General features: G+C 40.3%; 1 protein-coding gene across 3 annotated transcripts in view; it reads left to right on the forward strand.

Annotated features, from left to right (window-relative positions):
* Positions 1-23208, forward strand: part of EPSTI1 (epithelial stromal interaction 1) — a 90519-nt gene that overhangs the window by 18965 nt on the left and 48346 nt on the right. For all 3 annotated transcript variants that reach the window (XR_004355167.1, XM_032678546.1, XM_032678547.1), the window contains exons 6-9: positions 4459-4532; positions 16896-16989; positions 20165-20248; positions 23016-23089. Coding sequence is in view for 2 of the 3 variants with exons in the window: in XM_032678546.1 (XP_032534437.1) it covers positions 4459-4532; positions 16896-16989; positions 20165-20248; positions 23016-23089 (326 nt within the window). In the remaining variant the exon portion in view is untranslated. The remainder of the gene's footprint in view (positions 1-4458; positions 4533-16895; positions 16990-20164; positions 20249-23015; positions 23090-23208) is intronic.

A 23208-nucleotide genomic window follows, 5' to 3' on the forward strand; every position in this document is an offset into this window, starting at 1 on the left:
TAAGCCCATACATAATAGCTCACTGGGACTATGAGTGCTATCATGGGAAAATGTCATTAATGGTTACCAGCTCATGTATAGTTCCAGAAGCTATAGAATGAGGATAGCAATGGTAGACAGGGGTTTAATTATTTAATATATGGTGTTTGCCCATGGGCATTGGACAAGAAAAATGTTACAGGGCTGCTATATATAATTTCTAGTTACACTTAAAAATATATTGATGTATCAGTTTTGTTTTCAGACTCTTAAATTTCCTTACCTTCACTCCCACAGATTATAAAATCTTTATAGATGTTGTAGATAGTAAAACTTCTAAAGGAGGATGAAACATAATGGCAAACATCTTTGCCAAACAGACTGTCTAATTTGACTAAATAAACATATACCCAAAAGCAATCAAATAAAACAGAGAAACATGAAAGGGAACTCTTAATTTGAAGTTGTTTATTCAGATTGTCTTCCACAATAGTGATTGAGCTGATAAGATTTCTTCTTGGAAGATGATTATGTATTAAAAACTCAACCTTGTTTTTAAGAAGAGCATGCTGGAAAGCCACTTAAAGGTATCAATTTGTCTATCTCACCCTGCCTGCAAATGAAAGGCTCCCAAGAGCTGAGGACGAGAGGGGTCTTAGAGAACTGGTACTGTATGACCAATGTTGGGCTTTGGTTACCACAAGACATAAGCTTTTTATTTGAAGTGATAGATCTGTATTCAACTGCACCTGCAGTGCATCGGCTGAGAGCTGTTTTTCTTGCTGGCCAGTGCTTCTTTTGCTCAAGGTTATTATTCATTCAATAAAAACCAAATTGTCTGACAGTCTGAAGGGAGAAAATGGCTAGACAGCTTTATCAGCAGGAGCCCTGGAACTTTCACAGCTGGAAAGCTACTTTGCCAAAAAACGTGAATGGTGAAGCCCTACAGACTAATGTGCTATGACTGGAACGGGTGCTGATACTCAGCTCAGTTCTTCCTTGATTGTAAGAACAATATAGGCCAGTGCTGCCTGTGAACCTAGGATCTGTTTATGTTTCTGCTTTAATGCTGATTTTGCAGAAAAAAGCAGCACTCACTTTCCAATTGTCTTTGTGGACAGAGAAAACTGTGTCTGCCAAAGCAGTATCCAAATGTGGAAGATCTGCCTTACCATATGTAGGAGTCCACCTGCCAGTCTTTGTCATTCTTTAATTAATCTTGAGGTTATTGGGTGCTGAAATACCAATGCACTTGGCATCTACCTTGTCTCTTTCCATCTCTCAGAGAGAAGGAAGATTCTTTATTCTGTGTTCCACAGGACTCGTTTGTGTGAACAGATACCCAAGTCTCCCACATGCTCCATGAGAGGCAACTTGTCCTGGGACTGCTGTGGTTTGTTCATGGGGTAACCGTGGGCTGCATGAGTTTGAGTATTCTGAGGTAGTGATCTCTCAGTGCTCACTGAAATAATTTGAAAAAGAGTTTGTAATGTTAGCAGGAAGTTCCCTATTTCTGTTTTTGTCCCCAGTGCTGAGATGTGTGCCTGATCTGCAGAAAGTGTGGAAGTACATGGGAAGTAGTTTTTTTATTAATTTCTCATTTGTAGTAGGTATTTGCAGTTTGGTATCTTTTGTGTAGCCCTTCACGTCACAGATTTTGGCCAGACTAAACCATAATTTCCTTTGTATTTTGGGTGAAAGGACTGTCAAAGTTCTCCCAAAAATAAGAAAGTGGCTGAGATTTGGCTTCTTGTTTTTTAAACTTTTGGAATTTGTGCTGCACATAAAATAGGATAACTTCAGTGCACTGGGTATTTCTATTTGCTGTCATTCAATTTCTGTTGCTGTTACCCTGCCTTTGGCCTTTCCTTGTATGCTCTAAGTCTTGATTGAATTCCAGTTCATACAGCTTTTTGCTCTTACCTTACACAACTTTTTGCTCTTACCTCACACAGTAAACAGTCCTGTCATCTTTAGAAACCGTCTTATTTAGGATAAGGTGTAATTTCATTTTATTTTTTATCAAATCATGTGCTTTTTATTTGACTGTGTTAATCAGCATGAATGGCCTTTTTTTTTTCAGGAATTTGTTAGAACCAGGCACTTTACAGACCTTCTGCTAATATTTTTCAACGTGTTTACCTTCAGTATCACAGCTGTTCCGCTCTTGGCTTTGTTTTTGAAGATGCTGCCAAATGTACAGTGCTTTGGCAATGTCTACTGATAGATTGTCGTTAGTTAGAGAATGTTCCAGTCCTGTTGCCTGCCACTTGTATGCATCCTAAGCAGGGGTCCCAGGGTAAACTTCCAGAGTAAAAAATAGTCATGTCAGCCACAAATGAATAATTTCAAGATGCTGGGGTTTTCTTCAGGTACCATTCTGGTGGTAGAATAGGTGTAGGATATCCCGTTGTTTTTTTTTTTTCTAGTGGGAAACAGAGATGATAGTGAAGGTTTGTATTTATCAAAATTAGTATCACTGTGGTTTTCTAGCTAGGAGCTAGACCACAACAACTCCCATGAGCTTTGGATTTGAACTTTCAGGAGCCTTGCAATATGGTAGCAGATCTCACATCCAATGTTTTTTCAGAGGTGAAGGAGTCAGCTTGCAGTGTTGGACAGTGTTGGGAAAAAGTCTGGAAGCTATGGCTGATGTCTTGAGAGTATCAGCATCACCTTTGACTATAACAGAAGCCAGATTAGATTTCTCTTCTACCTCTTTCCTTTCTTTTCCTGTAAATTGTAGTTGCATAAATAGGTGGGAATCTTTTTGCCTAAAAAATCATCCCTCTCTGGGTGGAGTGGTTAGGAACAAACAAGATATCCCTTAAACACTCTCAAAGTTTACCTATACTGTGCAGTCATGCTCCTCACTGCAGGTGGGTTAAATTTTTTAATTGCATCAGTACATCACACATTCTACCACTGATTCTGGATGTCAAATGACTGAACAGGACATCTTATTGAGAGATTCATCTTCCTCCTTTTGTTTAATTTTCCACTGCCTTTTTCCAAATAAAAACTTCTGAGTCATTTACCTTCCAGCAGTTTATATCATCGCACAACATAGTGGCTCTTTTCCTGTTTGCAAATATCTGAAAGGATTTTTTTTCTTAATCCAATACATGTGAAGGAGGAATTTGCACTTGTTTTGCAAATCTCTTCCAGACAGTCATTCTTTACCCAATTAAAAAATACCCATTCTTAAATCACTGAAGGCAAAGTAGTTGAGTAACTGCCAGTAGAATTGTAATTTTTCTGAAAGTTTTTTGATTGCGGGAAAGGAAGAGGGTTATAGAGTTAGGGGTTTCAGCCCTATTCTTAACAACACCTCTGCCCAGGTAGAGTGTCCTCTCCCTGATTTGGGGTTCTGGCCATTCTCACCTACACCACCCTTCTCATCTCTGCAAAGTATTGTCTGAAATTTCCACAGCACTTTGTTCAGAGGAATGGCTGAAAATAAAAAGTTATTCTTTTTCCTTTTGAGGGGGGGTGACAAGCAGAGTGATAGTCCGAGTCTGTATTTTGCTCCATATGCAAGTTGCCGTGATCCTTGGCTAGGAACTCTTGCAGCAACCCCCCCCAGCTACAGTGTGGGAGCTTGTGCTCAAAATATAGCAGGCTGAAATCTCAGGTTGACACTTCCAATTTGTGCTTTTAATACACTGATCTGCCTTTTGACTGCTCTTCACATGTGACCTAACTGCAGCCTGTGAGCCAAAGCAAAGATTTGGCTGACCTTCTTTTGACTGGAATTTAGGTTGAAATACACATTGCTGTTGCAGCAAGTTCTCTAGTTTTTGCTTTTATTTTAATGTTTTATTCTACTTGAATTTGGGGCTTGGGCATCTTATATGATCCCTTCACTGGAAATTATGTGCAATTTTGTATTAATGGACTTAATCACTTGTGGTATCCAGGTTTTAAAAGGAGTTGTATGTGTCAAGGATTTGGTTGAGTCTTATACTGGATATGGTATCTGAGGCAGAATAATGCTGGTTAAGTACCAATGTCTCCCACTTTCGTCCATCTTAGCATGTATTCAACTGGCCTGTACCTAATGCCCCTGAAGGTCAGGTCTATGAGCTACAGGTACTCATATCACTGCACTGTCAGTGCTACAGGATTATCATCTGCTTTGGTGTGATGGTTTGAGTCCTTCTTACTAGGACCAATGTTCCAAGAGAGGTCCCCCAACAGGGTTGTGATATGAGAACTGTCAAGGCTTACAAGGCCCTTTAGGTACATGGATCTACTAGGAGCACCATGTCATTTTCTGTTTTAAACAGATCTCTTGACTAGGAGATGTTTGGTCATATCTGATTACTTTTAAATTTGAAATTAGGTCACTTTTGTACCCAACTGCTGCCATAGATCTTTTAAAGACCAGAATATTAAAATCCTGGAATTGAAATAATCAATATTTGTTTCTCATTTATTGGAAACATCAAATATGTTTTCCTGTTTTTAATGCTGTAGGCAGAGAGACTTGAAGTTAAAAAAAGACAACAAGAAATGCAAAGAAGAGAGATGTTCCTTGAAGATCAAAATTAGTAAGTAAAATTTGAAAATTATTACCTAAAATTCCTTTCTGTCCTTCTTGCTTGTTTGTTTGTTGGGTTTTAAATTATTATTTAATATTATTTATTTGTTTGTCTTTTTTTTTCCCCAGTTCAGGGCTCAGGAAGGGCTTCTGTTGCTATTTTTTTCAATTTTTTACTTGAAACTTTTGATTTCAGGACAAGGGGCAGAAACTGATAGGCAGGAGGTTCCTACTGAACATCAGGAGACACTTTTTTACTCTGAGAGTGACTGAATATAAGCACATGTTATCCAGGGAGGTTGTGAATTCTCCATCCTTGGAGATACTCAAAAGTTCTGGGCAGCTGTCTCAAGGTGGCCCTGTTTGAGCAGGGGTTTGGACAAGATGACATCCAGAGGTCCTTTCCAACCTCAAAGATTTTATGATTCTGTGAAATATTCCAAGCCTCCTCCATACCTTATTCTGTGAGAAATTTGATTCTGTAGACTTCTCTTAGCTTCCTAAAACACACACTTAGAAATGAAAGCTGTGAATTATAGAATGACTTTGTTCTTTCTTTCTCTAACTAATCAATAGGTGATCATTCAGTCCAAGACTAATTATTGAAACAGGATTTAAATTTCATCTCCACCCATTTATTTTATTGACTAGTAAAGAAATCTAACCCACATGGAAATAATGAGGACTTCCTATATTTAGCATACTTAAATGTAGAGATTTGTTGTGAAGACCTGTTTCCCAGGAATACCTCCTTAATATCAGATTTAGATACAGCTTAAGTCCTGGCATAATTAATTCCATTGGCAGTGAAGTTCCTGCCTTGCCCATTCACTCTACCCTATTTATTTATTTTTAACTGGTCCAAACTGATTCTATCATATAATTAACACACAATACTGTTTAGTCACCTTTACCTTTTTTATCTTAGGCTTCTGAAATTACTCACCTGTATGTTTAGTCTGATTGATTGCTTTTTCCTTCTCTGTGACCTTTAAGGGAGTCACTTTTTTCCCCTGCTGGTAGCTCCAGTTTCTTCACCATTTGCCCAGACTTTGTTCTCTAATGCATAGACATTTTAGTACTTTGTCACTCATCTCAGCCTTTCTTGTATTTTATTTTTGTTTCTTCGCATTTGACTTCAGGCACAGCTCTTTCCTTTAATACGTTATCAGCATTTGTCTCTAGATATTGGTGTTTTGCTTGCTGTTTATCCTCGGTTTGTCCTGGTGTGGGTTTTCCCACACGCACCTTGATTCCTCAGGATTTCTGAAGACCCTTCATAACTTTAGATCTTTGCCTGTTTCTGACAGACTAGACACTTTCATTCTCTTTGGGCCTAAATCAACAACAGACACATCAGGTCTTTGCGGTGCAAGGTCCTCAGTTACAGGCTTTGCTTCTTCCTAAGGGAATTGTCAGGGGGTTTATCTTCTAATTTAGTATAATTTTTTGTCTTAAGGTATATTCAGTTGTGAACAGAGACAAATCTCTTCCTTTCCCTCACCTTCTCTGTCTGTACCTTTTTTTTGCTTAGGGTGAAATGAATTCTGATGTTCAGAGATTTTTCCATTAAAAGTAAGTTCGGTTTTGCCAAAAGCAGGTCCAAACCCTCTGAAACACAGGACAAATGGAAATGGCCACAAGTGAAAAATTTCTTCACCAAAAGGGTGGTCAAGCACTGGAACAGGCTGCCTCAGAGAAGAGATTGAGTCACCGTCCCTGGAGGTATTTAAAAGACGTAGATATCATGCTTAGAGACATGATTTAGTGCTGGACTTGGCAGTGCTGGGTTAACAGTTGGACATGATGATCATAGAGGTCTTTTCCAACCTAAATGACTCTATGTGGGCAGTCAGGTAGTCCCCAGGTGGTGCAGGAGCTCTGGCTGCCGGGGCACTGAGAAGTGGACTGGCTGGCAGCCGTTCTGTCCACTGATTAAGGAAAGGCTTGGGAGCATTCATCTTTGGAAACTAATTGACTGATGCAACTGAAGGTAAAGATGGACTGTCGAGCTCCATTACTTGAGATTATGTAGAACTATCAGAACATTATCTGTATGTACTATGTACTGAACATACACCAGAAGGGCCCTGCAGCTACTACTCCTGGAGGAAGTGAACTGAAAAACTACCTACACTGAATGCAATTTTGGTTAAGCAAAAACCTTCCGTGCTGTACAGTGTTAAGGAAACTTCCCTGTCCAACCATCCAGGAGTTACTCTGGCAGTCACTCTTGCACTACCTGAGCTGGGACCGAAGCCCCTTCACAGCTACATGCCCCAACTCACACAGTCAGACCAGGTTTCCTTACCAGCTCGACCCCAGGCTTCCCATAGCACTGTCTCAGACATCCAGATCCTTAAAATAATTTAATCATGATGGAATAACTAAACAACAAAATACCAGCTTGACCTGGTGCCTCTGAGGAGGGATCCTGAACAAAGGAACTGCTGGGCTTTTATACCATCACAGTCTTAGGGGCAGGGAAGTCTGGGGGTCCTTGGCTCCTGTGGTGTCTCTAAGTGTCAGGTCCCCTGGTGGAATCACAGGTCACTGTGCCCTTTTTCATGCAAAGTGTCAGCAGTTCATGGCTTCTTGCCTCAGGCTTGGGCTCCTGCCCCCCAGAGCTCAATCTGCAGCTCTCACTGCAGCTGCACACCAAGCTACCTGCGCTGAATGTATTCCTCAAGATATAGAGTGACACTAGTGTCTTCCCTGGTCTGAAGGAATCCTCTGGTGAGCAGAGGAAGGAGAGTCTGTGCCACTGGATGTTGCTGAGGATGCACTGCTGAGATACACTGCCGTTATGAAGCACAGCATCCAGGAGTAATGGAAAGATTCTGTGTAACATTTCAGATTTTGTGAAGTAACTCTATTGAAGTACTGCATGTTCACATAGAAAGGCTTGGTATTTAAAGTCACGCTATGCAAAAAAAACCCCCTACTATGCAAAAATGAGTAACTCATTACTTGCATCATCTAATACCCTTTGTCTAGAGGCAAAGAGAACAAATGCATGGTTGTGCCCCTTTCTTTGCTGTCTCTGTTGGAGTATTTTGATCTCCTTCTCTGCTTGCTGGGAGATGGGGGAAGGAAGGTCATGTGCTGCATATAAAGCAGTGACCTCTGCAAAGTCATGGCCTGTAGAGCCATTTCAAAAGATAAGCTCCCTTGTTAATCTGTCCTCTAGAAGACCTGTAGCTGCAACATCACAATTTTCCTGAGGAGATCAATGCCTACCAGCACTCTCATTAGCTGGAAAACCTTTTAAAATTGATCACCACCTCTAGCCATATCAGCCTCCAAGGGCTACAGCCCAATCAGTACCTCTCCTGCATGAAGTGCCACTTCTATTTGATAAGGAAAGGCACTTAAAATTCTCATGTCATTGACATACTATGATACTGTCTAGAATTTTATATTTCTGATTAAATTCTTGTCACTATTAAAACCAAGAACTTCTCAATGAAATCTCTTTTCAGAGGGTCTAACATGAAGTGCTAAAAAGAAAAACGGTCTGTAATTTTTTTGCTGTCTACAGAATACAGTTATTTTCTATGTTTGAAAGCCTTGTAAGCTTCTTTGGACTTTGGATTGAAGAAATTGCTGCATATTTAGGAAGTGATTGCTACAGTTTGTGCTAACAGAGAAGAAGCATATGAGGGATTTGTTGGTCATAATGTTGCTGTGGTTCTGTCCCAGCAAATGCCAGATTTAGAAAATGGGGAGTGTGTGTTGACTTTCTACCAGAAACTACTTACCCATGAAATGGAGTCCTTCATTCTGAGTCATGACATCTTGGATACATTTTGCATTATGGGCCTGATTGTGTTTCTGTCAGGGTGCATGAAAAGGTAGTAAAGGCTTGTATAGTCCATACTTTGGAATTGCTGATCCGTGTGAGGGAAGAACTGACTATCCATCTTTCCAAATGTAAACAAAGAAGAGGACTTTTCAGGACATCCATCTTTAGTTAGTACACTGTCATTTAAATAGTAATGAGGATAGGTATCTCATGACTTGCTTTTCTTGGCTGTGTAGCTGCGTGAATCTGTGTTTGAACTCTAGGGCATCTCACCGTACAGCTTAATCTAGTAAGATGCTCTTATTTAATTTGTATTCTACTTTCCAAAAACTGTTGTGTTGGATGTGGTCCACTGTTTTTCTAATAGTCATCTACCTATTTATGTAATGGGTAAAGCAGTCTAGAACATAGGTTACTTTCTAATAGCACATGATGACTGTTGTGTCACTTCATCCTTCACTTTGTTACATATTCATGCCTCTGTTTTTGTGAGGGTTGTGCTCCTGTAAAAATTCTTGGCACTGCTGCACTCGGGTACATGCATGCACTCAATATATTCTGCTCAGAATTTGGAACTGGAAACAGAATTTGCCAGAGTGCCTGTAAGTGCATATTCCAAACACAATGCAGGAGGTTCACCAAACCAAGTTGATATACGCTTGCCTGCCAAAGCAGTGTTCTCAAAAGTCATAAAATGCAAGAGAATAAAACCTGAATCAAACCAGAATTTTTATTTATTTATCTATTTTTACAGGATGAATACTAGTGTCCTTGCCAGTTTTCAGTCCCCTATGATGTGTGGTTCAAACAGCAGGCTGGCAAGAGATTTTCCCCACAGAAGTACAAATGTAAACCTGACCAGACTTTTGATATAGGTTGCTAGAGAGAATGAAAGAGAGCTCACACAAAAAGGGTTTGCAGCCTTGAGAATCCTTTGTTTGCTTCTTTTCACCACAATTGTCTTTGTTTTGTTCATTTGCTCCTGATTATTTTAAGCGTTGTCAATTATTTAGCTAACAGGCAGAAAACTAGGCTTTTATAGACATCCAAAGGGACTCTCTTGAGTGTAATAATGAAGGCAGTTTATTGAATGCCTGTGAGGTTCCTTTCTAATTGTACACATTAATCTGCCCATGCAAGCTGGCTGAAAATATAGAAGCAGATTGCACATGCAGATGGAGCACACAGAATCTGTGCAAAAGACTGATACGAAACTGCATTTTCCTTAAAACTGGATTTATGCTTATTGCTTCAGATAATAAATGAAACTTACATCTAGAATAACATCCAGGAACATTGGATGAGTTTGTGGATGGAAAGAATAGCCTAGCTCTGTTATTTTATCCAGTCAGGGAAACAAAGAAAGCAGGTGAGTTGACAGGATAGATTAGTTTTGAGTGTGGGTAGGAAGTGATGAAAATAATTCTGCTGAGAAAGTTGCCTTTTTTCTTTAATCTATTCGTATACTTTCTTGAAGCCTTGTACCTAAAATGAACTAGTGCTACATTTTTTGTTCTTATCCCCCAAATCAGGAACACCTGCTCAAGAGCTTGCAGACAAGAAATCCTACTAGCCAAAGATAGCACAGTTTTGATCACTATCATTAGATTTGTCCAAGTCCTCTGCATTATGATTTTGCATTACTGCCAGTGAAGTCTGTGAATACTACAGTAAGCTTGCTATATGGCTACTGGAAGGATTTGTGTTGGAAAGCAGATGAACTAAATATTCAGAGGATGACCTTTCCTCATGGTAAAGGGCATTGCAAAAGAGCCATCAACATCGTACATGCATTTAATGTGTTAATTATTTCATGTTGTAATTTTTTACCATATCGCTTGCAGCAAAAGACAAATCTTGCACCAATACACGCTCCAAAATCAGTTCATGTTGGCAATTTTGCATGTAGCTGGTGTTTGTTTTTTCCTTACCCAAAAGTGGACTCAGTCCTACAGGTGTGGGTTAGAGTTGAGGTACAGGAGAACCAAAATCCATATAGAGTTGAAGGCATGTGTGTTGATGACAGACAGAGATGTTTTTACTACCTTGCCCCTTGTCATGATCCATCTGTGGGAAACAGATGCTTGTAAACTTCTGAACTTATTTAAACCATGTGAATGTCTTGCTGTGCTAATCTCTGCAAGGGAGGGGGGAGTGAGAGAAGGCGTGTGTAACTGTGTACTAGCAAAAGCCATGTACCTTTGGTGAGACTATTTTCACATATGGCATTATCGTCCCCCCATCCCCAACCCCCTAAACTTCATTCCCCTTTTAGAAAGTGATTTTTATTGGTGAAAGTCCCAACTACACCTCCCTTTGGAGTGTCTTTCTCCATCTTCCAACATAGAATCTGTTGGAAACCTGCATAAATGAACAGCAATCTCATCGACCTTTGCATTGACTTCTGGAACGTCTTCGACTTTAACATTCAGTTTTGTTAGGCCACATGTCAGAGGAACAGCAATGGCCCTGGTACCAGCCAGGCTTGTTTATCATAGGAAATGCCTGACCAAGATGCATTTGGCAATGCATAAGATAGAGCCCTGTCGTGGGTTGACCTTGGCCAGATTCTAGGCACCCACTGAAGTCGCTCTGAGCTGGGAGAGGTCACACAGGCAAAAAAGACTCAACGTGGAGTTAATACTAAAATTTATTACTAACAGGATAAGATCTCAAGAGTGAGAAATAAAACATTCTTAAACACACTTTCCACCCACCCCTCCTTCCTTCCATGTTCTACCTCCTCCCCCCGCAGCAGTGCAGGGAGAAAAATCCAGCCCTTGGGCAACAGGTCTTCTAAATCTGCTGTCCTGTAGGTCACTCTTTCATGGGCTGAAGGGGGACAGCGTACTTCACCATGGTCCTCACCACAGGTTACAGCTGGGGCCACAGCTCTGAGTCCTTCCCCTGCTCCGTGGGGTCCCTCCCATGGGTAACAGTCCCTTGATGGACGTCTCCAGCATGGGTCCACCCCTCAGGCAGTAGTTCTTCCATGTCTACTGTCCCGAGGGTCACTTCTCCATGGGGTGCAGGAGGAAGGACCCAATGGTCCTTCCTACGATGCAATCCTTCATAGGGTGAGCTGTACTGATGTGGATCCCCCACAGGGCCATGAGTCCTACCCAGGAATAACCTGCTCCAGAGTGGATTTTCCTCTCCACGGGCCACAAGTCTCCTGAAGGACTCCACTCCATCCTAGGCCTTCCATGGGGGGGTAATGGCCTTCTTCCATGCATCCATCTACTCCAGCATGGGCTCGGCTGCACCATGGCAGGCCGCCCCAGCCCAGCCCAGCTCGACTTGGACAGGGGGGGAAGGGAGGGCAGTGCCCACCGGCAGAGGCCACTCTGCCGCCCTGGCCTAACACCCTCCCCCGACTCCTCACAGTTCACCTTGGGGGCTTTGGTGCTGTCGGTGCTGTTCTGCTCCTCGGGCAGAATGGGCTCCAGCACGGGCTGCTCGCAGGGCAGGCCCAGGGGGCTGCAGGGCCACTCTCCGTGGGGCCGTACACCCCAGCCCTGGCCCCAGCCCCGGCTGCCCCTTCGCAGGGGCCGCCAGTTGGCTCAGCCGGCAGTGCCGAGAGCAGCACGGGCAGCTCGGCCGGGGTGCCGCTGCCTGCTCTGGACTAGGTGCCGAGAGGCCCGGGCCAGGCTGCCACCCACGGCAGAGGAGGCGGTGGGGCTGCCCGGGAGCTTCAGTCTCTCTCCCCTGGCTGGAATTCTGCACAACAAACTTGTTCTTAAATGTGTTATCACAGAGGCATAATTATTGGCTCTCCCTTGGTCAGCAGCAGGAAGTCCCTCCTGTAGCCAGCTATCATTGGCTTCATTGGGGGGGAAACTTCTAGCAGCTTCTAACCAAAGCCACCCTATGTAGCCCCCCCTACTACCAAAACACCCAGGCACCTCAACCCACAACAGCCCTCACTGAGGAAAGAACAAGAGCATCAGTGAGGACACACACACCGTGGACCATACTGAAATGAAGGGCAGCATTTCTTGTGGGTAGACTTTGATGGTGTTATGCAATTGATCTTCATTTCTGCAAGAGTTGAGGAAATTGGTATGCTTAGCCAATTAAATATGTTGAAGTGGGAAGAAGTGTAGATATACTTGCTGGTGCTGCAAAAAGATGTGTCTTGAGTGAAACTCAGTTTTGGTTTTTGGTTTGGTTTTTTGTTATTGTTGGGGTTTTTTGAGTGGGGGAGTCCTGCTCTTTTTAAAAACCATCATGAAACTTCTGGGTAGACATGTGAAACTAACATTATGTATGTATTATGCATGCTTATTAGCTTTTCAACTGAACTGGAAGAAAATGGTGAAATATAACTTTAGCATTGCTTACAGGCAATGGAAGCTGATATATCCACGTCATTCAGCACTAGATGCTACTTCTGTGGTCTTAGTGACTACTCAAGTCACTCCTCTTTGAAATGGCTATAATGATTTACCTGGCCTAGGGTTCTTTATTTTTATTTTTAAATACTATTTCTGAACAACTCTTAACATAGTTGTGGACATTCATTAGAGCAGAATTGTAATAGTGGAGATCCTGCAGCTTGAGATAACAAGTTCAGGAGCTGTATTGTTTTCAATACTAATAAGAGTTGGTCACTATATTTTATAAATTCTCAAGAGAAATAAATATATTTATGATATATGCGAAAGTATTGTGTTCCCTTTTTTTTCCCCAAATGTTCCGGCATAAAAGCCAGTATAGTTTTTGTATATTGGAGTTTCAATATCCATCAATTAAAGCAAAAGAATTAACTGCCACTAGTTTCATTGAGAAGGACTAATGAAGATTACAAGAAGCCTTTTTAATTAATGCATTTTTAATGTTTGTCTGTAAAACAGACTTAAAGGCAAGAACTTTATGTGTAGGCAGAAAAAATATTTTCTCTATGTCTTTGCTTTGAGGGGAATACAGTCTCAAACGAAAAGCTTAGTTAGTGGTACTGTGCAACTCCTGGATGGAGGAAGATGCTGGGGCCTTAGTCTATATCCTTATTCATGTCCCTGAGGATGAATCCTTTTCAGGACTCATTCTTTTGTTTGCCTTGTAGATGTGACAGGAGTTAAGACCAAATGACACACAAGGTTAAGGATATTATTCTGCACTAGATTTTAGACTTCGGGTCCAGCAATGAGATCAGTTGTGGGTCTTCAGATCTTTCACAGTTGCGTGCTAGACTAAACTGTAGAACTTTCTGCTTCTTGCCTATCAAGGCTGGTAATTCTGTTAGAGCATGGGAATTTCTACCCAGGCCAGAGGAACCTATGCTCACTCTGGCTTTTATAACCATCCCCTTGTCTCATCCTAGTGGGAATGAGGGCAGCATTTAGTCCCAAACAATAAGAAATACGTGTGGGTTCCCTGATCTACAAGTGTCTTGTGAATGTAGGGTGCCAACTCTAAATCCCTGAATTATACCATTCTCAGTGGAACACCTAACAAATTCACGTTTCTGCACTTTACATATACTTGTTGAGCTTCAGGTCGGTTGTTTTACATAAGAGCTTTTAAGAAAAGACTCTGCCTGAAGAATAGTTGTAAAATATAAAGTCAAATATTCAAGGACTAACACAAAGCACCTGAAACATGGACTGATTTCCACTGTTATGCACTGTCCCCTCTTAGCACATTACTCAATGATCCTGGCAGCAGAGTTAGTATTTTGCCACGACAGCTCTTAAGAGTTTTGCAGCCCCTGAATCCAGTATTATGCTTCATTCCCCAGTGACTGCATCTGTACTAATAAATTAAACACTGTCAATCATTGTCACCTTTGAGGCCAACAGGCCAGAGACTGCCTGCTTCCACTGCTAGACAATTTTTTTGCCTCCCAAAATGGGGCAGTAGCATCTAAAACACATCTTGGGAGTTACTTATGGTTGATGTTTATTCCTGGACAGCAGCTAAGAGTTATTTGGGAAAGTGCTGTTTGGAATGAGTCTAAACAATTTCAGGAATGGTAACACAGTATAGGTGACTGAGTTCCCAAGCTAAGACTGTTGCTTGGTCCTATTAAACATACCAGTATGGGAGTAGGCTATTTAAATTAGCAGAGCAAAGGGCTTTTTCCCAATGGTGTAATGGGAAACAGAGCTACCAAGAAAGACAAAATACCCTCATAAGATTGCTCCAGCTTAACCACTGCTTCTGAATGGCTGTCTTCTCTTCCACGTGGTTGTTTAAGTGTAGTCAGAACTCAGGTTAGCAGCCTGTTAGGAGGGTGCCTTCTTCTTGGCTTTTCTAAACCTTGGATCGCCTTTTGCCTAGCTATATTTGAAGAGTATCAGGATTCTGCTGTATTCAGATAAATTTCTTCAGCTCATGCTCTTCATTCCTTAATGTTAATTAGCTTAAAGTTTTAGCAAGTGAGTGAGATGTTGCTCCAACTGTCTGTGGAACACCTGTGGACACTTTGATATGCTGATTTCATTCTGGAGACAATACTTTCCTTTCCATAACATGAATTCAGCTGTGGTCTCTCTGACTTCCCCCTTTTCCTGCAGTATGGCTTATGCTATGCTTTGCGCTGTCATGAGTACAGGTTTAGTATTATGAAAAATACCTTTCAGACATTCAGTCTGGCAACTCTAGATGCATTGCTGGGTTTCCATAGAGATGACACAAAACAAATTAATATATATAAGATCTGACTTGTCTTTTGTCAGGTCCAGAAATCTGAGTCCCTTTCTTGTGATAGGGACACTTGATTAATATACTACTTAATTTGGGTGTAGTAGGGTGTTTCCTCTATTCCGAGGCAGTCTTACTGAGAAACTTTATTTGTTTCCACTCTTGTAATCATCTTTTCTGATACCAAAACTGATTAACTTTTCATCTATCAGTGTGCTGATCCTGGAAAAGTAGTGTCTTCCACCACATTTTTATGCAAATAAGGAGAAATTCTACATCCCCCATGTAATTCTTTTGATATCCCTAAGGAACTAGGACATCCAGGTATAGACCTAAATTGCCAGATATTTCTTTGCAGAGCTTCAACCTTCTCTAATATATTCCAGATTTTCTATAGGAGTTCTTGGTCTTTCTGGTATAGAAATAAATTGCTATTTTATCAATTTTAGCATAAGTAAAACCCCACAAAATCCTCAATTTAAAAATTCAAGTTCCCAAATTATTCTGTGCAATCTTATCACTTAATAACTCCCTTGTCATGGAAAAAATGTGAGTGCTTAAGACTCGTGCAAGAAGACTAATAATTTGTTCAGCCTTGATACTCTATAGATCAGGGAAACAAATATTTCACTTGGTTCTTTCTGTACTGTGCATTGGCTGAGGTCTATGTAAACTGCCCAGGTAATGGAGGAAAGAGAGGGTGAACTGGGAATGATCAGACTCTAAAAGCCTGGCTTGCTACAACTTGGGCACATACTTTGTACGTGAAGTAGTGAAATGTTTTTGTATTGTGTAGAGTAGCAGAGAACTTGTGGGTTCTTGCTCTTTCTCAGAACTTCTCCTCAATGTACCACTCCTCACTGACTAGCAGGACATTTGCCAAAAAGACATCTACTCACCGTTTCAAATCATGGAGTGAAAGATAAAAACACCGTTAGTTGTCTGTTTCAGCTGTTAGTCATCATCACCTTTTGACAGCCAAGGCTTTTTCTCCAAGCTTAAGTCTTTGGTAGAGGCATCTTCTCCCCAACAGAGCTAGCTGGTTGCCCTGTTAGGAGAGTAAATCTTTGTGTTGAATATGTCTTGAAGCACTCTTTCTGCTCTCACTTCAGTGCTTTCCAAAGCTGTATACAGAAATAAAATTACCGCTTTCCTCTAACTTTTCCTTTGAGTGAGCAAAGGCTGTAGTAGATATGTCTGGTACTGCAGGCTAGGAAAATGATTCCCAGTCACAGCACCCAAACTCCTGTTGGTTTTGTTTGTGACTTTGTTTAACTGTACTTGGTTGAAACTGTGAGCAAAGTGGTGCTACTTTGAAAATCTGCTTTATAAGGGATGCAGCTGGAAAAAGAAATTTGTGCTTGACAGAATAAGAAATGACGATGCTGTGCAATTCTGCTTCAGATAAAGACAATTACTTTTTTTTAAAAGCCACAAAATGCTTCTAAGTCTTTCTACTTGATTAAGTAATCTCTTGTAAGGCTTCATCATATTAACCATGAAGGAAAATTCCTTAAAATTATCTTTTAAATTACTTACCAGAGATTTATAGATCTGCTGGAAGGATTTGCAACAATTCACTGAAGCAGTTGCATCCTGACAATGTCCAAAGGTATGTGAGTCTGTGTTACAGGAACTTTACAATGAGGAAAGAAAACATAGCCACTGTACACCTCAAATATGCGAATGAAAATAATTGTTTGCTTAAAAACACTCCCAGCAAATGTCTTATCCACAGTATAGGTTCTGTATCCTCTGTCTCATTTCATTTTGTCTGTTTCCATAACCTTTTTTTTCCACCTATGTTGTTTTTCAGCAGACACATGATAAAATATCTAGGCTGGATTCCAAGGGTGGGATAAAAAGCTGTGTTTATTTTTATGGAAGCACTAACAGTTCTATTTGGATTGGATTTCTTCATAGCAAAACCAATGAATTATTGAACAGATTGCACCTGGGTTTGCCAAAGAGTGATTCCTGTCAGATTGCTAATCCTGGCCCAGAATCTACAGCATGGGTAAGCAAAATTATGGTGTGTGCTGTATTTTATATCAGCTTTCCAGGTGCTGTCAATAGTGTAATGTTAGAATATTCTAATTGAGCTTAATTGTCTAGACATAACTCAGTGAGTACCAAGGAGTCTTTCTGGGTGAATGAGATTGCCTACATTGCCTCTTACATACTGTATTCTACATAGTAGGGGAGTGCTCACAGATCTCTCTCTGATAAATGAGAACCAGATTTATATTCAAAGGTCAGATCAGAATCTTAAATATGTCCTGTACTCATCCATTGGTGGTAAGCTTTTATGAAATCTCAATTAGTTCTTGTCAGCAGAAGCTTTACTGCATTAAAAATCTAGTCAAAAGAAAGAGAAGCCTGTTTCTCACTGCCTCGTAAAAAGTGATTCCATACACTGCTTGGGGTCTTTGTCCCAGTTTGAGTGAGCCTGGTGAGTATCAATGTAATTAGGAAATAGATAAAGTATTGCTTAAATTTAATTATTCTAATTATCTCTAAAAGGCTTTTCCACATACAATTAGTCTCTTCATGTCTAAACCAAGCTTTCCTATTATGTAATAACTTCAAGTGAGGAATATTAACCCTGAGACAGAAGTATTTCTCCTGTAGGGAGACTTGTAATTGGGGGAAGACAGAGAAGAGGCAGCCAAGTGGGCAGAAATTACTCTTGTAAGTAACTCAGAGGAAATTTGGAAGTATCTGATCTGGGAAGCCCTCTATTGTATACAATCTTGAACAGCTGAGTAACAGGAAGGGAAGATTTGCCTCCCTACTTCCTCAGAAGCCTTAGAAATGTGCAAAAATCCTCCTGTTACTGAAATTGCTGCCAAAAGAGTATATGACGGCTGTCTTGCCCCTCCTTTCTCTCCCTGGTTTGCATGAAAAGGGAAGGTGATATTGAAAATAGATTCCTTTCCCATTTGATTCTGCCAATCATTTTGTGCCTCTGAAAATCCTAAAGAAATCTTAGCATATGTGAGCAGATATATAGCTTGAAGGAGCCAACTCCTGTCCAGCATTGCTGGACAGAAGGCCAATTGCAGGAGAGTGGCTTTCAGACCATCTTTTATAGTCCTGGATGGACAAGAAAGATGAAGGACCATGGGAAGAGAGAAAAGATGTCTTGAAACAACTTCTGCCTCCCTCTTGAAGCATCCAACACTCCAAACAGTGGGTAGCTTGTTCTTTGGTAGGGAAGACCCCACTCTGCAGCCTTTGTATGGTGTGAGCATTGAACTACAAAGACAAGTGAGCTCATATCCCCAGGACTGACTTGGATTTCAGCATTTTGGTGTGGTGTCTTCATATCCATAGAGAAGTGGGTGGATGTCTGAAGGAACACTGAATTCTTTCAGATGTTCAGGTACTTCTTTTAGCCTTGACCTTCTACTTTACCTACATATGTGTGGCTTTCTCATTCCAGGTTTTGACAGGTTTCTTAATAAATTATGCCAAATTACATACCATAGTTAATCTTTTGCTTCGCTAGTGTCCAAGCAGGTAAAATACCTCACTCATCAGTACTGTTCTTTAATACTAGATGATATTATACCTGTCGGTTGCATGGCAGCATTTCTATAGCTTTCTGAATCAACTAGTCACTTGCTTGTAATGCAGCAGTGCAGTTAGCAGTTCTCCCAAGCAACCTGGATGAGGTATGGTCTATAGGCATACTCACACCATCTGAGCTCTGTGTGAGGAATGTGAAGCACATAACCAATGAGTTGTTATCTAAATAATATTGGCATAGTATCAAGATTCTAAACCAGTGGGAAAGCTAGGACTCTAATTTAGATGTTATCTTGAACGTGTCCTTTGTCTGGAGTAATTAAAAGATTCAGGAACAATGCATTTGAAGTAGTGAAGTGTGATAAGCTTAGGACATGGCTGACATGCATGCTAAAAGGGGGCATATATGTACATATATGTGATTTTTAAAATTTAAAATTCATTCTCTAACACCAGTTTGGGACAATGTAATGGTCAAAGTTTTTCCCTCGCATCATTTCTTTGGTAGCGATATTAATTCAGCACACCTAGTTCAACTATCAAGGCCAAATGTTACTTGATGTCTGCGAACAAATTTGACTTTTTTGGAGTGACTCTGTCATTGATGACTTTTTTGGCCTGCTTATTTAATCAAGCTCATAATTAATTTTAATCCTGTCTTTCAAAGTGTGACCAATCCTGTGTAGATTTTTATTGTCTTCCAACTTGATTAACATACTCTCCACACAATTCTCCAAGCCATTATGGAGAGTAATGAATAATATCGGACCCAGAATGAGTCTCCCTGGACACATGTAACAACTTCTCCCAGCTCAAAATTGAGCTATTAATAATTGCTTTCTCTATTCAGTCTTTTTAGCAAATTATGTGCCTGTTGTTTTAATGGTGTCATTCTGCATGCATATATCAAGTTTTGAGAACATTGTGTAGACCTGCCACAAATTCCTCACCAAAGTCAGACCTGCACGATTCTTGTATTAAATTATACTGTCTCATTATTAAGTGTGCTGCACCATGTCCCTGCTCAAAGACTTTTCAGTATAAGTTCCACTGTATAATATCCTGAAGATCATATAAGATCCTAATGGCTTTTTGCTAACAAATAAAACTTGTGAAAGACCAGGGCTAGTTACTATAATGAAAATGTACTGCACAGCTGAATATACTATTCGTGATGTGTAGTTCAGATTTTCAGGTGTCTTGGCCGCCCCACAAATAATAGAGCAGATTTGATCTCTCAGTTTCTGTTGTCTTACCTCCATAAATAATCCTGTTTTCCCCTCTGTTACCAGGCCTCTGTTCTGCTTTTTTATCTTGGTAATATTTCCAGTACTTTTTTCCTTCCCAGAATACCCCATCTCACTATCATATATCTTAATTGTGTTTTGTGACTGCTCAGATTATGTTTGTCTCTGGGACATGTGCTGTGGATACTTTGTTGTGATGTGTAGGTGGACGTTCAGCCAAGCTGAATCACAGAGAGGCTTTAAAACACTTCTTCCTTAAATTCTAGGTTTGGGACTAATCTGTTTCTTAAGTAACTATAATCATTCAACAATTTGTGTTTATTAATTACCCATATAACAAATTGGGAATAAAGTTCTGGAGTTTGGCCTCCCCTTCCCCACACCAATATGTTTTTATTTTCTGCTGAAAAATAGACAAGAAGCCATGCTTACAAGCAAGCTCTTCGAGAGGATGCTAACAGAAGATTAGAGGAAATGAAGCAAGAACAACGAAGGAAGGTATTTATACATTAACAGTTTGCATAGTGTAACTTTTTTGCATGCTGTGAAGCCAGTTAAATACATTGATTACTTGTAGTCTATGCACAGAGCTTCTCTTCAGCAAAAGTGATTCAGTCACTGTTTTCAAACATTGTGAGAGAGATGAGTCAAGTTGCAAAATTTGAACAGGGACAGGGCAATTATCTTCTGGGTTCAAGGCTGTTTGCATCTGGATAAGAAGCTCCTGTTTGCCTCTCCATGTGAACAATTGTGCAGTGTTTTTTCACCATGGCACCTGATTTCATAGGCTAAGGAAACCAGTTTACTCTCTCTCAAGCAGAAGTCGTCTTACTGAGATATCCATGATGATCTCAGTCTGAATAGTCTGTTTCTATAGAATTGGCGCCCATGTGCCCTGCTTTCTCAAATGGGGACATGGAAATGTTCAGATTTGCTGTTAATTATAGTATGCTTCTCTGTTCCCTTACTACTCACCTAAATGAAGAGTTTTGAATTGTCTAAAAAGCAGGCATGCCGTAACTGCAACTTTGAACTCCATCTTCTGCGTATGTGTCATGCATTGCCTGAAATGTGTCTGAACACTGTAGTCCCTCTGTTATAGATTTGGGTACCATAACCGTGTGAAGTTCACCTACCGAAGGTGATGGCACTGTGCCAAGTTATCTGTCTTGGCTCCAGGTCTGACTTCAAAAGTGCAGGGAGGGCAGCATTTGAAAATCGTATTAGCGAATCATTGGAAAACATATGAGCAAATACTGAGCCTCTTGCTGTGCCTCTACTGTTACTAGTATCCAAATTCATGTTAAAGTACTTCCCCAGTCACAGAATCTTAGCACAACAAATTCCATGCAGTGAGTTTCTTCTAGAGCTGGAGAAGTGACTGATCCCCTCTCATGGATATTTTTCTTTACATTTTGGGGATGTGTCCTCATTTCATGTTATTGTAACACTGTGATACCGGAAACAAAAGATGGAGCAAAAGGGAGGTTCTTAATTGCTATCCCATCAGGTGTATGCTTATTCCCAGTAACTATAAAGAGTAAAATTTTTTGAATCAGTCCTGATGAGTGTAAGGCTGGTAGCTGTTGTATTCTGTACATTGATTCTTCCAAAGAGAAAATAGCTACAGATGTAAATTAGCTTGCCCCTAATCAATGAGGGTTTTTTAAAGGGACTTGTGTAGAGCTGTAGACTCTTTACTAGTTTCCACAAATTACTAAGAAGGTGTTGGCTGCTTTTAAGGCTGGACTTGTTTGCTACATGGTTCCAAGGTCTCCTTGCCTTCACAGTTGCTGCAACCTATCAAGCAAAGTAATTCACTACTTACAAACTTACAGTAAATAATATATATTTTAAAAGCACCAATAATTGTTCCTCAGATATATGTTGGCTCATTTCTACTTCAAACCAATATTTATTAAAGAAATCGTGAACTTTGTCTTGTGTGTACCTCCTGGCACAGTGTAGCTATAAAATGTGTAGGCATTGTCAGTTCCCTTTTTAGTTCAGAATAGGTTTTAGTATGTATTACTTGATTTAGAAATTTTCAGTACATTTTGCATCATATACACACAATATATTTCAGAACATTACTCCAAGAGAGGAGTCAGCATAGCGGAAAGTCAGATACTGAGTTTTAATTTTCAGGTTGAATAGTTATTTAAAACAGTGAAAATTAGGGTTGGCTTTTTTATTTCTTAATCCTGTTTCTTCTTTTAGGGCTAGATAAATATTGATACACAACACATTCTCAGTTATTGATTTTCTTCATACATGTATTGAATAATTACTATTTAATATTCCACTTAAATTGATTTAAAGAAAAAAAAGACTTGTGGTTCCATTCAGTTATTGAAGCTTTTATCTAAACGAATAATTTTATTTTAGTTTCTATTCCTGCTGCCTCACAGTTGCTATGGAAAATATGAAAGATGGGTCTGTTCCTATCCCTTCACATTTGCCCTGCAAGCCAAATTTTTTCTGCAGAAAAATCTGCACCTTCAATTCTTGGGTGCCTTGCAAGGAGCAAGAGCTACACAAAGCAAATATGCAGGCCAGAGTCATACAAACTGTGTTTCCTTCACAGTTCTGGCTAAAATTGCATAAGCAAACTCTCCTTTGAAAAGAATTCCATTTGACACTGTTTATATACCTTAATATTACATAAGGATGGTTAGTCTGCTGCAAAGCTGGGACCTTGCATATGCTTCCACCACACCAAAAAGTATCATTTGCCCTCCTCACCCCAGTAGGAGCCCCAGGGAACTGGAGGTAACACACCACGCCACATACCCCATATCTCATCTGTTCCTTGTGCTCTTTAGAGGCAGGAGGGAAAAGGGCATGTCTCCTTCTTACCCTATGGGCATGACAGCTCTGTCTGCTCCTGCTAGATTACTTTGGCTGTCTTCCCCCTTGGACCCACAGGGAAATTCAAACCCCTGGGTTGGGGCAAGGGGAAGCAGACTCGTGTCTGGCATATCCCCTTAAATGTAGGACTGTAAATGTCTGAATCCTGTAACTTCCCACTTTTTAAGGCACAAACAAAGATCACCCACATGCTGAATAGAAAAATGAACTCAATTTTTGACATAGTGCTGTCACATAAGTAAAATGCTGCTGAGAGATGTTCTGGGAATGACATGTGGCTCTAACTGAGGTTAATATCATGTGAAATTAGTAGGGTTTGCAGCATAAGTATGTTAATTAAAAGTAAGTTAGTTTGTTTGTTTATTTGTTTGGTTTTCACTTTTATCATTCCCAGGCTGAATTAATGGAATGTAAACAAAAGCAGGTAGAGGAAGCCAGGACAAGAGCACATCAAAATGAACAAAGAAGGTACAGTGCAAAAAATGCAGAGTACACTCTAATTGAATTCCCACCTGCAAAGAGTCTCAAAATTGCAGGCGCTCATACTTTAGAAGACTATTGCAAAGAGGATCCCATATCTCGTCTCT

Source organism: Chiroxiphia lanceolata, chromosome 2 (genome assembly GCF_009829145.1).
Source record: "Chiroxiphia lanceolata isolate bChiLan1 chromosome 2, bChiLan1.pri, whole genome shotgun sequence".
NCBI classification, from domain to species: Eukaryota; Metazoa; Chordata; class Aves; order Passeriformes; family Pipridae; genus Chiroxiphia; species Chiroxiphia lanceolata.